This window comes from Petromyzon marinus, chromosome 6 (genome assembly GCF_048934315.1).
Source record: "Petromyzon marinus isolate PM22_M1 ecotype Great Lakes invasive population chromosome 6, UKy_Petmar_22M1.pri1.0, whole genome shotgun sequence".
Lineage (NCBI taxonomy): Eukaryota > Metazoa > Chordata > Hyperoartia > Petromyzontiformes > Petromyzontidae > Petromyzon > Petromyzon marinus.
Genome location: NC_133672.1, coordinates 12,068,532 through 12,083,451, shown reverse-complemented (window position 1 = coordinate 12,083,451; position 14,920 = coordinate 12,068,532). Strand labels below are relative to the sequence as shown.

At 45.0% G+C, this 14,920-nt stretch overlaps 1 protein-coding gene across 2 annotated transcripts in view; it reads left to right on the top strand.

The window, feature by feature from the left end:
• LOC116939491 (disheveled-associated activator of morphogenesis 2-like) overlaps nt 1-14,920 on the top strand; it is a 118,384-nt gene that overhangs the window by 79,902 nt on the left and 23,562 nt on the right. Inside the window, exons 7-18 of one of the 2 annotated variants that reach the window (XM_032947917.2) lie at nt 192-386; nt 1,432-1,542; nt 2,321-2,424; nt 3,474-3,540; nt 3,730-3,847; nt 5,268-5,406; nt 8,512-8,570; nt 8,877-9,067; nt 10,074-10,337; nt 10,645-10,752; nt 12,195-12,224; nt 13,731-13,837. In XM_032947917.2, the coding sequence (XP_032803808.1) occupies nt 192-386; nt 1,432-1,542; nt 2,321-2,424; nt 3,474-3,540; nt 3,730-3,847; nt 5,268-5,406; nt 8,512-8,570; nt 8,877-9,067; nt 10,074-10,337; nt 10,645-10,752; nt 12,195-12,224; nt 13,731-13,837 (1,493 nt within the window). The remainder of the gene's footprint in view (nt 1-191; nt 387-1,431; nt 1,543-2,320; nt 2,425-3,473; nt 3,541-3,729; nt 3,848-5,267; nt 5,407-8,511; nt 8,571-8,876; nt 9,068-10,073; nt 10,338-10,644; nt 10,753-12,194; nt 12,225-13,730; nt 13,838-14,920) is intronic. The other variant, XM_032947918.2, reaches the window with a different exon arrangement.

Sequence of the window (14,920 nt, the reverse complement as noted above, 5' to 3'; positions counted from 1 at the left end):
TTTAAATGTCCTTATTCCCTACGAGAAATGCTTTTGCTTAAAAATAATATGGAGCGGAACCCATTTCCACCAGCCCCAGCCCTGAGCCTGTGATGAAAATTCCACATTCCTCTCCCAGGGGCCAGTCTATCCGCAGGACGCGGACACTGACACACGCGCGCTGTGGGGGGGGTTGTGGGCTGTCTTCACAGGGCAGGGCGCACGTGCTGGCGCACCCCGAGAGCATCAACGTGATCTCGCAGAGCCTGAGCTCGGAGAACGTGCGCACCAAGGTGGCGGTGCTGGAGATCCTGGGCGCCGTGTGCCTCGTGCCAGGCGGCCACCGCAAGGTGCTGCAGGCCATGCTGCACTACCAGCAGCACGCCGCCGAGAGGACGCGGTTCCAGGTGCTGCACTCGCTCCCCCAACGCACTCCTCTCTCCAATCATTGGCTCGTCAACCTTGCCCTCGCCCTACGCTCTCCTCACCGTAGCCTCCCCTCGCCAACTCTCACCCCGCCAAGCTGCTGCTCAACAGCACTCCTTTCGCCAACCCTCTCCTCGCTCACCCCCCCCCCCCATCTCCTCACCAACCCTCACCATAGCCTGCCCACGCCAACTCTCCCCTCAAATACCCTCACCTCGCCAAATCTCCCCTCACATCATCAGCCCTCGCCTCCACCTTCCTCCCCTCGCCAAAACTTGTCTCGCACCAGCCCTCGCCTTCGCTGTTATGTTCTCACACAAATTTCACATTTGTTCAATATTACTTTTGGAATCTAAGTGTTGTACACGCTTGACCCTCTGATAAATTCACCCAGAATTTGGGGTTGAGCAAGCATGGGCGACCATCATGAGTTAAACAGACTGTTGCGGGGCTACATTGCAGCCATCAGACAGTGCAGCAACATCTGTTGTTGTAGTGTATTTTGCTCTTACGTCTATGATCCCCACCTTCACCAACCCACACTGACCAGCGTGGTGAATTATGGTTAAAAAAAAAAACCTGATTGCTGATGATGGCATGTGGAAGCCTTGATTCAGCAGTGGGTTCACAATGAACTGGATGTAGCATTCGTTTTATCCCAAACTTCTCTTGCAAAATAAATCTTCGTCTAAAAAGGGATTCAGGCCTGTCTTCAAATAAGATTGATTGATTGTGGTTGACATGGGCCCTGGTACAAGGAATAAAATGCACCACCCACCCTCTCCAATTTCCCCACTGTTTGTAGACCAGTGACTGGGCCTCTCCTAAGCCATGGGCCCCGTTAAGTTGCACCACCTGCATACTCAGTAGGTATACCACTGTTAATGCTGATACACTAGAAATAGTGGTGAAAACGTCCCTGTTGATAGCCATGTGTGGCCTGAACCCCAAAGTATTAACACAACCAAAAGTCGATCTTTGCGATGTGTGCCAGTGCATGGGCCAATTTTTTTTATTTTATTACAGACACTGATCACCGAACTGGACAGAAATACAGGGAAGTACCGTGACGAGGTCAGCCTGAAAACGGCCATCATGTCCTTCATCAACGCCATCCTCAACGCTGGAACGGGCCAGGTGTGTGTCGATCGCCACGCACAAGAGAGATAGCGCTGCTTCGCCTGCCTGTGATCACGGTCGCGAAATGAAATACTCGTTTCCATTGAATAGCCACGTTCATACACAAATCATTTACATGCATCCAATTGGTGTTGCGTTATTGTCAACATTTGTCAATGTCATCTTTTGATGGCCATTATGTTATCATGGGCAAAACACTTGTAGTAGCAGGTTTTATATGATTCTTATTTTGCATGCATCAGGTTTTAAATGTGAAGCTTCATAATTTGTAAAAAAAATAGTTTTACTAGATTTGTATTTGTATGTTTAAGTTTGCACTTTCTTATTAACAGTCATGATTTTTTTGAAACATTCTGATCCCTTGTATAAAGGTGTCAGTTTTGGTGCCAGATAAAAGGGTAAAAACCTATTACTATTACTATTAAAATGTTTATTTCTGTGTCAACCGTTTGAGACATTCCTCATTTTATAAATGTCTTTCTACCCAGAAATTCCTTCTGTCAGTGGTTGTTGTGATCTAGCATAGCCAAGCCAACTGAAATGTAAAACACGTACCGATATTTGCTATTTGTATTATGACCAATGAAACCATGAATGTAAATAAAATCAGTACGCCCATGAAATAGATCCTCACATCTAATTGTGCCCTTCCTGCTGACATGAAATCTATTCATCTATTTTTCAGAACTCCTATTTTCTCTGTTACTTTTGTAAGTAGCTACGTCCATGTCTGCACTGTGGTGACTTTGTTTTCTGTTTTTTTTTTATATTGTAGGAAAACCTGGAGTTCCGAGTTCATCTCAGATACGAGTTTCTAATGTTGGGGATCCAGTCGTTGGTTGACAAGCTGAGGTCACATGAAAATGCCACTTTGGACCGGTAAGCACATTTTTAGGCTGTGCCTGGCATTACCTGTGTATAACCAATGTATACCCTGCATATATACAGGGTAATGTATTTATAGATGCTCTCTTCACATCGTAGGGATACATTAAGTATAAAACGACATTTTATTTCAAATCCTTTACACGTCTTACACCAACCTCAATGTGCTTATTCAACATTTTCATATTTCTCTCCCTCTGTAAAATATGGAGTCATCAGTTCACACTATTTAGTTGCCGAGATCAAAGTAATCGGGTCATTAGAAATCAGTAAGGTATCCGTAAATTAATCACTCTGTATGTTGTATAATCGCAAGATTCTCGCTCACTCTTAGGGCATGAAATGTGGCAGAGAGGTCCCAGCTGTGCACCGCCTCCATACAGCTGTGACTTTGATAACAGAGTGTGGGAAACTGCCCTACTAATGTTGACATTTGACCATCATGGGTTCCCCCATGGTATTTTAGCCAATGAAATGTCACCGAAATCTCTGAGGTCTACCAACCAGCTTGACCACGCTCCAGGCTCAGAACTTTGAGGTGATTGCCGGGCTTTGTACGGTGCCCAGGCCCTGCAAGTCGCTGGCCCTTGGAGATCGGAAATTGCAGTTGATTGAGACTTTTATGTCCCAGATATCGACCCCACCACCTGTTTAAAAAGGCCTCATCTCTCTCTTTCTCTGTAGTTCCCTATCTTGTCTGTTTAGTCTTTCTCTCCCCGGTTACCTCTCACAAATTTTTCCTCTCGTATATGTATAGCTCTCCGAGATCAATTGTTTACTGGCACCTTATACGTCTAAATTATTATTATTGAAGCGTTAGACGACACGCTATACATTTAGGTAAACTCTATGATACAAAAATCAAGTAATGTTAGATTACGTGAGTGCAATGGATCAGAGAAATCGTCTAGATCTGGATGCCATGATTGTTTGCTCGTGTGCTTTCCGTGGCATTGACACGAACACCTTCTGAGATCGCTCTGCTCAGCATGGAGACCCATGTTGACAAACACTTTGTGCTTCTCTCGCGCAAATCATTGCAGACATCTGGACTTCTTCGAGATGATCCGGAACGAGGATGAAGCCGAGCTGGCCAAGCGATTTGACATGGCGAGTGACTCCTGTCCGTTGTTTGCCAAGTTTAGAAGCCCCGCCATTGGACAGTATGAGTATGCAAAGTTAAAAGTGATTTCTTGCTCAAAATGACCACTGAGGTGGTGCTCGCCTCCCACCTCAGTGGTACTAAATAAAGGCGATTTCCCATTGCGGTGTGCGTCCATGTGCCCGGATCGTTTACAGATGCACATCGACACGAAGAGTGCCGGGCAAATGTTCGACGTCATCAAGCGAAAGCTGAAGTTCACGGAGGCGTACCCACACCTCATGTCCATCCTCTACCACTGCCTGCACATGCCATGTGGGTACCGCCATGGAAAAGGCTTGTCTTGCGCTCACCTTTATGTGGCTTGGCATGGCGACATGTGCAGCCTTGAGCTCAGAGAGACCGCAACGCCGCCCCGGCCGCCGAGACCAGCAGCAGAATCGAGCGGTGTTATTTCAATGCCCCCGACGTGGTCCGAGCGAAGTGTGCTGTTTATATTTGAATGACAAAGCGAGGCTAAGTGTTGTTGAAAAAAATGGATATCGTCAAAGGCTGCCACAAACAATGCTGGCATACGCTGTACATTGTACAATAAGCCTACAGAAACCCTGGCAGAATTTTTTTTTTTTTAATATAAATTATGTGCAATGAGTTTCGCCAGGAAGGAGAAATGACGACTTCTCCATATGTCTCTTGGTACTGCCAGGGATACAAAAGTTGCAGAGGTCACAGTATAGCATGCTGACACTTGGCAGACCGGCGGTTTACATTGTGTATAGGCCATGACGTGTCCGTGTGTGAGGGCCAGTGCGAGTGTGTTTATTTAGCATGCACGTGTGCGTCTTGTATTCATGGAGCTGCAGCAGAGTGGTTAGCACATTGCGCTATAAACATGGTGACCTGGCTTTGATTGCTGGCCAATGGTGACATGAATCTGAACCTGTCCTAAGCTGCCATTAGGTCGACTTAGCCCTAAATCAGTGCTCCCTATAATGTGTAAACATCGCCACTCGGGTGACAAATTTGTGTTGCCAGCAATAGTGCGAGCCACACCACGCACTCATGTGCCGTGTTGGCCTTAATAGGTGGTCACGAACACCGCCTGCCTTGAGAGTCTAGATGGTTAAGTGGAAGATATTTTGTCGTGTTGGAGTGGTGGCATAGTGGTTAGCGCACTGCACTATGAACCACAGCCGATAGTGACATGTGATATCAAAACCAGTCTCGGACTTTCCACCAGCCTTGAATAAGTAGCTAGTATGGAGTGTAAATATCAGCACCGGAGAGGCTAGTTGGCCTTAAAAGGTGCTCGCTAACTGGACTTGCACCCCCTACAGTTTGTGTCAACTTTCCAGGGGGATCGTTGTCTTTCCGTATCTGTGCTACACACAGGCGCCTACCTATGCAGGATTACCTGCGCATTCTCACTTCCCAGATTGTTCTTGTGACTTGCTGGATCTTCTCCTCATGCAGTTTCAAATGAACAGTCGTATCTAATTGTTAAATCTGGTTACGTGAAATGTTGTTCATCTTACCGTCGAGCTGATACAAAAACAATTGCCTCATTAAACGCTAGCTCACGTGACAACTAAACAAAAAATTTGCTGCTTCGGGAGGTGGATGGTTTTAATTACACAAATTTGCTCAGATCGTTACGTGACCGAACCAAAATAAATCGATTGCGAATCATGTGCACGTGCTAATTGAAGGGTGCCGCTGCTTCTGCCAATCGCAGACAAGAAGAGCAGTGTGATGGTGCAGCACTGGCAGCTGCTCGACCGCATCCTGCAGCAGATCGTCCTGCAGAGTGAGCGTGGAGACGACCCCGACGTCGCCCCCCTGGAGAATTTCAACGTCAAGAACATCGTCCGCATGTAACGCTCGCTCGCCTGCTGGCTCACTCGTTGTGCCTCTCATAGTCCCACAGCTTCTCTCCCGGGCTAACAATGGGACGCGTAATTGCGTTTACTAGCTCGCGACCTCTGACTTGCTGTCACTGCAGGGTTCTTACCGTGTTGGGGTGCCCATCTGGAGGCCACACTATGTCACTAATACTGCACGGCCTCTAAACCATTCGTCCACTCGCCGTACGTGAAGAAAAGGAGAGATTGTGCCATCTCTAGCTCTTTTCAACTGTCATTCATAGTGTTTCACCGCTTAAACATACTCATCTCAATTGGAAGCCCTGAACCAGCAGTCAAAAGTTCCACATTCCTATGGCAGTCCAGTCGTACCAAAAGGACATTCCAAAGGACCTGTAAATATTTATTCCCTGGGGAGGACAACATTTCCTGGGCAAGGCAAGCACGGAAGTATAGCAATACAGGAATGCGCAGTTCTATTCCTGCACCTCTAATTAGCACGGTCGGCTACGTACGGTGCGAAAGAAGTTCAACGTACATACGTACAGAGGAAGCTGCCTCAATTAGCATGCGGGGAAGCGTTCACCTGGAAGGGCACCTTCCCTACTTGGATCCCTGTCGCTGATGCACTGCCGAGCCCCTCCGCCTCCTTTCCCCAGCCCCCCTCCACTCGACTCTCAACACCCCTCCCCCCTTCTTCGCCCCTGACCAGGCTGAGCGCCAGGTTTCCCGTTGTCCATCACGTGCACGCGTCGTGCGCCCCCACAGATGTTTTCCACCGTCCTCTGCTCGCTTTGCTCGCACACTCCTCGTGCCAACAATGATATTTGGAGATGGAACCAACGTCTCAACACTTGTTATGGTGTTACTGTTGCCCGAACGTTGCTGTTACACGAGTTATGTTTCCACGGAAAGAAAATTCGTTCAAGAATGTCAGACTACTAGTGTAAGCGCTTGCAGAGAGGAATTTTATATTGTTTAATTAGCTATTCGTTTGCGGATTGCGTCCAAGCATGCCCTGGTCATTAAAGGAAAAAAAAGATTATCTCGAGGCCTCCCAATTAGAGCCGTTCGGAAAGTGCAAGAACTAAACTAGTTTACAGAACGTCAATAACCAACAAGAACAAAACTAGTTTACAGGACGTTAATAACCAACAAGAACAAAACTAGTTTACAGAACGTCAATAACCAACAAGAACAAAACTAGTTTACAGAACGTTAATAACCAACAAGAACAAAACTAGTTTACAGAACGTTAATAACCAACAAGAACAAAACTAGTTTACAGAACGTTAATAACCAACAAGAACAAAACTAGCTTACAGGACGTTAATAACCAACAAGAACAAAACTATTTACAGAACGTTAATAACCAACAAGAACTAAACTAGTTTACAGAACGTCAATAACCAACAAGAACTAAACTAGTTTACAGAACGTTAATAACCAACAAGAACTAAACTAGTTTACAGGACGTTAATAACCAACAAGAACAAAACTAGTTTACAGAACGTTAATAACCAACAAGAACAAAACTAGTTTACAGAACGTCAATAACCAACAAGAACTAAACTAGTTTACAGGACGTTAATAACCAACAAGAACAAAACTAGTTTACAGAACGTCAATAACCAACAAGAACAAAACTAGTTTACAGAACGTTAATAACCAACAAGAACAAAACTAGTTTACAGAACGTTAATAACCAACAAGAACAAAACTAGTTTACAGAACGTTAATAACCAACAATAACAAAACTAGTTTACAGGACGTCAATAACCAACAAGAACAAAGCTAGTTTACAGAACGTTAATAACCAACAAGAACAAAACTAGTTTACAGGACGTTAATAACCAACAAGAACAAAACTAGTTTACAGGACGTTAATAACCAACAAGAACAAAACTAGTTTACAGAACGTTAATAACCAACAAGAACTAAACTAGCTTACAGGACGTTAATAACCAACAAGGACACGTTTACAGATGTGGGCTTAAGCCCAGCAAAGTTTAAAAGGTTCTTCATTGTTATTTAACCCATTTGTCAAATGCCAGCTGGCACGCGAATGTTCCGTCGTGTGCCGTGACGTGCTCCCTTCCAAGTCGCCCCTCTTTTCTCAATGCACTTCGGGGAATTTATGAACCCAGAAAATTGCTGAATGGCAAATGGAAAAAAAAAGGCTAAGGCTGCGTAAAACGCGTTAAAGCAGATTTGTCGCTGTTTATTTTAACTCGTCCAATTTACGTGTAATTTTCTTAAGGCGCTTTCTCTTTTTCTTGTTGAAATCTTCACCCTCCCCACCAACCGCCCCTTTTATCATTTATCATTGGATTACATCACACAGAAAGCATCGCTGATGCAGATAGCATGTTTTTAAAACCCAAAGAAATATTCCAATAATTTACGTTCTCCAGCTGCTACTTCGAAGCAATACTAAAACCCCACGTAATAAGTTCAAAAGTCAAGTCATTAAAATGTGCTTCGCTCTATTAAAGCCGCCATTACTCATGCAAACATTTGTTTGCTTCCGTCCTCGCTGGATACATCTGACCTTGCAAAATGTCAATTTATCATAACGCTCGGTGCATTGCGATGCGTGTTCTCGGTTCAACGAGGGAAACTCTTTCCCTCTTGCCGACGGACTGGCCCAGCCCATTCACGAGGGAGCTTCGTCCTTGAGTCCTTGACACAGCAGCGTCTGAGGCCAATGTCATTGTCGCTCAGTATGTCACTGGTCTCTGGTTGTCATACAGTTTATCGGTCCAGCAGTGCAACTGAATATATGTGTCGAATAATAAGATTAAGTCAATTCTAGATTTGAAGCTTTCGTGACTGCAAGGATCCATACTCTTTGGTTCTATTCGGTAAAGTCACGTAACTTTATCGAATAGAACCAAAGAAGATTAAGTCAAGCGGTAAAAGTGCATCATTTATTTAACCTTTGTTACGTTATTTCCTCGCGTGCAAACAAGTTCGGAAATATTCTGCAGGAAATCCAGTATTTCGGAAGCGCATTAGATATGTGTCTTAAACACGGTGAGATTGACCAAAGCTAATTTTGTTGTTAAGACTTTTTTTTTCCTGTGCGCTTTTAAAATGCCATTCAATCATTCACAGGTTGGTGAATGAAAACGAAGTCAAACAGTGGAAAGAGCAAGCTGAGAAAATGAGAAAAGGTAATCTCGCGATTGAAATACTCCTGATTAGTGGATGCATTACACCTCTGCCTTTACACAACCTACATCCACTGCTGGATGAGGGCCTCCCCATGCCTTGTCGTTTGTTTGACCATACTTAACCACTCTAGTCAGTCTGGTTCGATGAAGACGGGGAATACAGATGTGAGCGCGTAGGAATTCAGTTCTGCAATGGATGTATGCTGCACTGTCACCCACTGCTGTGACTGGGTCGGGTGACTTGGTGAGAGGCACCTGTGCCCTTCAGTGCACCCGTAATCAATCACGGAACAATGTGTCCCGCAGAGCACAGTGAGCTGTTGGGCCGCCTGGAGAAGAAGGAGCGGGAGTGCGAGGCGAAGACGCAGGAGAAGGAGGACATGATGAAGACGCTGAACAAGATGAAGGAGAAGCTGCAGCGCGAGTCTCAGGAGCTGCGCGTCGCTCGTGAGCAGACGGCGGCCCTGAGCGCCAAGCTGCAGGAGATGGGGCACACGGTGAGAGACAGACAGCCCCTTCCTCTCTTTCTCTCTCTCTGTCTCCCTGCTTGTCTGTCTGCATGTTTGTATGTATGTATGTCTGGCGGTCTCCTTTGTTTGTCTTCCTCTGCTTGTTTGCCTATCTGCTTGTCTATCTGCTTGTCTAATCTTTGGTTTTTTTACCGAAAAAAACAAAGATTAATTCCTGCAGTCACGAAAGCTTCGAACCAAGTTTATCTGCGTGTCTATTTGACTCTGCACTATCAACCAATCTCGTTATCTTCTCATTTATCACAGCTGCTGCACCCAGGCCCGAAGGCTTATATCACTAAATCGTCAGCAACTCGGAGCACTTAAAATACAACAAAACAACGATCATACAATCATACAGCCATTTGTCCATCCACTGGTTGATGATGGCCTCCATATACCATGTTGGTCAAGCAGATTGTTTTAACTATACTTCACCACGCTGGTCACCTCCGATTAGCATGGCTGGCTATGTACATGTGTGAAAGAAGTTCAACATACATACAGCAGGTTGGTGACCGGTTTAGATATCACTCCCTAATGGCATTAACCGCATCCGGGAATCAAACTCAAATTTCCTCGTTCGTAGCGCAGTGCGTGAATCTCTGCACCATCTCTCCACCCCAAACAGTAACATTTTAAATACAAATTTAACATTGATTTTTTAGATAATTTATTCTGGAATTTAGGCGCCCCCACCCCTTCCCTTCGCTCCCCCTCCATTTAATTTTCCTTCTCCCCCACACCCCCACCTCATCCTTCCCCTAGAGGGTTATTCGAGTTAAGAAAGTAGACACCAGGGATATAGAGTTTATTGAAACACGTGACATGGACAGGTTCTCTTTGTTGCCCTAAATGATTTGTTCAATAAAATACTTTTTGGAAGAAAAATAATTTTAAAACCTGTGGAATATTGACTTTTAAGAGACAAAGCCGTGAAATGAGATGATGCCATTGGCGCTGCGCTCTCCTGCGGCCGTGTGCGTGCTTGCAGGGCATCATCACGGGCCCGCTCCCCAGTCTTGCTGCACCCCCGGCTCCTCCGCCGCTCATGGGGATTCCACTTCCTCCTCCCTTCCCTGGCATGGGGGCGCCACCACCGCCTCCACCCCCACCGGGGGCACCTCCGCTCCCCCCGGGGCCCCCTCCACTCGGCATGAACTTTGCAGTGGCCCCAGCGGCACCCGTCCTCAAAAAGAAGAACATTCCCCAGCCAGCCAACCCGCTCAAGTCCTTCAACTGGGCCAAGCTGCCGGAGGTGAGTGCAAGGCCTGGCGCAAGCAGCTGTCCCTGGGGCATTTTCTTCACAAGCGTGAGCGGGCCGGAATCCAAATCCCAGCCGCTCCGGTAAAAAATATATATGTTTTAGACTTTTCCAAACGGATCTCTGCTCTTTCATACACAACAATCAGTCCATTGTTGAATGCCTGGTTGATGTTTTGATGGAAAAGAGGAGTGTGAAAGTCTTGGATTTTAAGCTTGATTTAGAAATCGAGTGTTGACTTCTTATCCTGCGACGTCTCAAAGTTGGTTTAATAAAACTGCCATGCTTTTGTGATATGCAGAACAAAATTGATGGCACAATATGGAGTGAGCTGGACGACCAGAGAGCGTTCCGAGTTCTGGACCTGCAGGACATTGAGAGGGTATTCTCGGCCTACCAACGGCAACAGGTAACAGCAGCACTGCGCTTACCCAGGCGAGGGGCTGGACACAGGCACGCAATAACTCTCTGTTGCAAATGACCGTGACCTCACCGTTTTAATTGATGTACTGTATTTAAAAGTAATGGGCGCTGCACCTTATGAGAATGCAAGTGCTAAATAGGTCAAATTCCTTTGTTATACAAAACTGAGCAATTCGCAATTAGAGGGAATTCTTTACTTTGTGATGATTGTGAAGGAAGTAATCCTCCCCTGTGGTCACAGCGGTTTGGTTCAATAATCATTCATTAAATAATGTAAAGACAGCCTTTTGGCAATCCACTGCTGGTGGAAGGCCTCCTCGTGTCGTATTGAACTGGAGGCTTATTTGAGACACGTTTGACCATACTTCACCACGCTGGCCAACATAATTGCTTGTCATTTAAAGATAAAGCTTCTTCTTTTTATAAATCACACATGTTTATTAAAGCAAAGTATGGTGTTAATTAAAAGTTTAAGTTGACATACCAGTTTATTAAATATTTTTTTTTAACCTTGCATGTGTAAAAAAAAATCAGATGCTGCATCAATGAACCGACGGAGCGTTTACGTGATTATGTATGTTGCAGCTAACTTTCAAGGCGATTGCATTTTATTGCAATCCAGTGCACACAGGACAAGTTCAAGCTTATCAAACATTTAAAGGCAGAATCCTTATTAACTCCCAGCGGCATAATACGTTGTGTGAATGCACTCTTTAAAAACGCTGGCGTTAGCTTTGCAGGACTTGCTGCAGACTGTCCGGTGCGATGACATCGCAGGCCCGCACGAATTAGTCGTCGCGTCCACAGCCGCCTTCTTTGATGTTAGCAATTTAAATCGGCAGTCGTTGCAAAAGGTTCGTTCCCACGATGCATGGGGCGTCAAGTCTTTTCCAACACCGCGGTCAATGAGCGACAAGCTCGCTCATTTGTATTGTCTCCTCGGCTTCGCTTACTATCCCAGTGCTCGTCCTACGTTTGCTGCTGTGCGTTGTCCTCGCTCAGAACAACGACACCTCTATGTGCTTGCGCTCTGAAGAGAATCGCAGCTTGCGTGATATTTAACTCGATCGGTGTTTGCCATGCGGCGTAAGGAGCTTGTTGGATCGGTGCGGATGTTTATTGCGCTGCATTTCTATCCTTCATTGCATATTGCTGCTCGAGGCATTTGCCCCTCTCCTGTCATTTAACACATTAACACAACTAGCGTATAATGCGATGGTTGAAATGCAAGTGTCAAAGAATCCCTTTTTTAACAGAGCGCTGTGCTATCATGCCCTGATACCTCTGGCAGGGCAGGCCTGCGTGCTGTTTACAGCAGAGGTTTGTTTTTTTCTCATTCTGGAATGCTTCTCTGCGCCGCTGCTGCCGGTTTGCTTTGCAAGCTAACGCTGCATGTCTTGTTCCTGTGTGCCTTGGCCTGCTACTCAGGACCTGCTGCCCTTCAATAATCTGAAGCAGGTAAGCTCTGCCAACTGTGCCTGTGCTATGCTTTATTCAAGCGCAGCTCTGCGCTGGATTGTTGTTATTCTCGCATCCTTTTAGACGCATCGCCAAAATATGACTTTTTTGGGTGGGGGGGGCGGGGGGCTTACATTGATGCTGGAGAAGAATAATGATTAGCACATCCATATACCAACACAGCTGTTGACACTTAGGACATGTTTCCTTAAATCCCTCCCTCCCTGGATGGATCCACCCAGCAGTACAAGTGGGTTCAACACATCGGCAGGTCGTGTGTGGCAGGGTAATTTGTGGGGTGCTCCCACCTCTTCCAAGACACCTGACGAGCGTGGAAGAGTAGGCCAAAACACACTCCAGAGGGGCTCTCTAGAGCTCCTTCTAGTGGAGGCTGTTTCCCCTGCAGTGGTGTGAGCAAGCGACTTCAGGGCTGTGCCATTGCCTTTTTTTAATATATATTGTTCTTAATTAGTCACGTACATATTGTGGTGAGTGGTTTGGGATCGTACAGCACAAACTACAGGTGGCTCACAGCAAAAAAACACCTAAATGTTTCGTTATTTTTAGGGTCCACAGATGCCCCGTTAATGCATTTAATAGCCTTCAGGAAAAGCAGTGTTCATTTGACGTTGGGGACAAATGCCGCCCGTTCAACGGTACACGAAGAAAAACTCTTTCCAAGCGCGCAAGCCAATTAGAAGCCAATTTAGCTCATTTCAGGGTTTTGTGTGGGAGACCGTAGCTTGCAGTGCAATGCGCTAACTCCCGCAAAAATGTAATAATCTGAATATCAACAACTTTTCTCCAAACAAAAAAAACAACTGCTTCTAATTTTGAGACCATGCATGGTGGTGCAGTCTGCCAAAAGACATTGCATTTAATTTACTCTGCTTCCAAAAACACCACCTCCGGAGTCCCTCAAACAAGGCTCATTTTTTTATCTGATTGGATTCTTATTAAAAGTAAATGCATTTACGAGCAATGTTTTGCTTGATTTATCCTCCGATGCAGACGTCTATTTTAGATTTTTCTTAAAAGAGAGTACAGTATGAGTTTCTTTGCTTTATCTCTGTGTTTATGTTTGGTGGCTAGCGTGATTAAATAACATCAAATAGCGAAAGACCAAACAAAATACCTAGTTTCAAACGACTTAATGTTGTCAAGATCAATAAGATTAACTAACATACACGCAATGGCTATATTTCTGAACGCCATCTAATACAACATACTTAAGAATGCAAAACTACAAGTAAAAATGTAATGCTTTGTTTTTTTTATATATAAGCTATCTTGAAAAATATGCGCTGTTGTCTCACTGCTTGTGTGCCTACGTGGCCAGCCACATACACCTCACAAGTGCAGAACCCAACTTACTTCCAGCTTGACGAACATCGGCCAAAAGAAACTCTCTCCTAATTTGACCGATGGAGCTTTGATGCTACGCAGCAGGTTGTTAATTCAACAGAAGAAAGCTGATGTGTTTTTGAATTTAATTTGAAATGACAGAAGGAATTGGGTTCAACCGAGGACCTTCACCACGGCAACAAGAGAGCCAAGGAACTGTCCGTCATCGACGGACGCCGGGCTCAAAACTGTGTCATCTTGCTCTCCAAGTAAGTGTTGTGCCGTGCGTCATGATATCACACCCAGCGCCAGGGGCACAGGCCACACTTTTGGAAAGTTGGGGGAGTTACTGCCAGTGCATGGTAGTAAGTTGAAGATTTCAAATTGATTTGTTCTCCGACATGATTAAACTAATAGTAATAATCATGAAGCAGTGTTTGTAGATCAGAGGGGTTGTTTGGCCATATTTCACGATGCTGGTCAGTGCAGAATTGGTGAAAGGCATTGAAGTGTGTCAATGTGAATCACTGTAACATGAGTATATACATTGTTTTAACATCATATGTCATTGTAAAAACAACACCTTACCTGTACCCATATATATTGTATTAAATATATACTTTTTTAACTGTATTCATTGAAACATCTGGATACATCCACAGCGTAGGTTTAAATTTAGTGGGCGCCCAGATGGCAATCGTATCACAGGTCCGGCCAACCTGGCAAGGCCTGCGGAAGTCATTAACCACTGTCTTGAAGGCCTCACCAACACCACTGCCCAAATTGACACGTGGTTACGCTCTGCAGTTGGCAGCTCACAACGTTGGTCTATTGTCTTTAGAGATTTTTTTTTTTATGCGCAGCACTTTTGAGTCAAAGTCACCTATTTGTATTGCTTTGTTCGGGGTGAAGTGGTAACACTTTATGGCAAGGAGGGCCCAGGTTGGATTCCCGATTGGGGTGCCTTTCTGTGTACAGTTATATATGTTATAAGTTTTATGCTTCTCCCCCTGTTCAACATCGGTTTCCTCCAGGCTCTCCCTGTTCTTTCCATGGTCAATAAAAACAACATGCAAAGTAATTAGTGTTGGACAAAACAGCCCAATGTTGAAAAATCGCATGCAGACTACTAAATTTGGAATGCACACAGCATCCATCGCCTCCTAATACTAAACTTCGTAGGACCCTCCTAAAAAAGTGTCTTCAAATTCAGTGAGCTTCTTGGGAAACGAGCATAATAATAGTGATAAATTAAGCAAATTCAGCTGGGCTATCCCATTATATGAGTAATTAATCCATCGATTAATGATGCAAGTGGATAACTAGAAAAAAGAAAAAAGTTTCACCTCTGT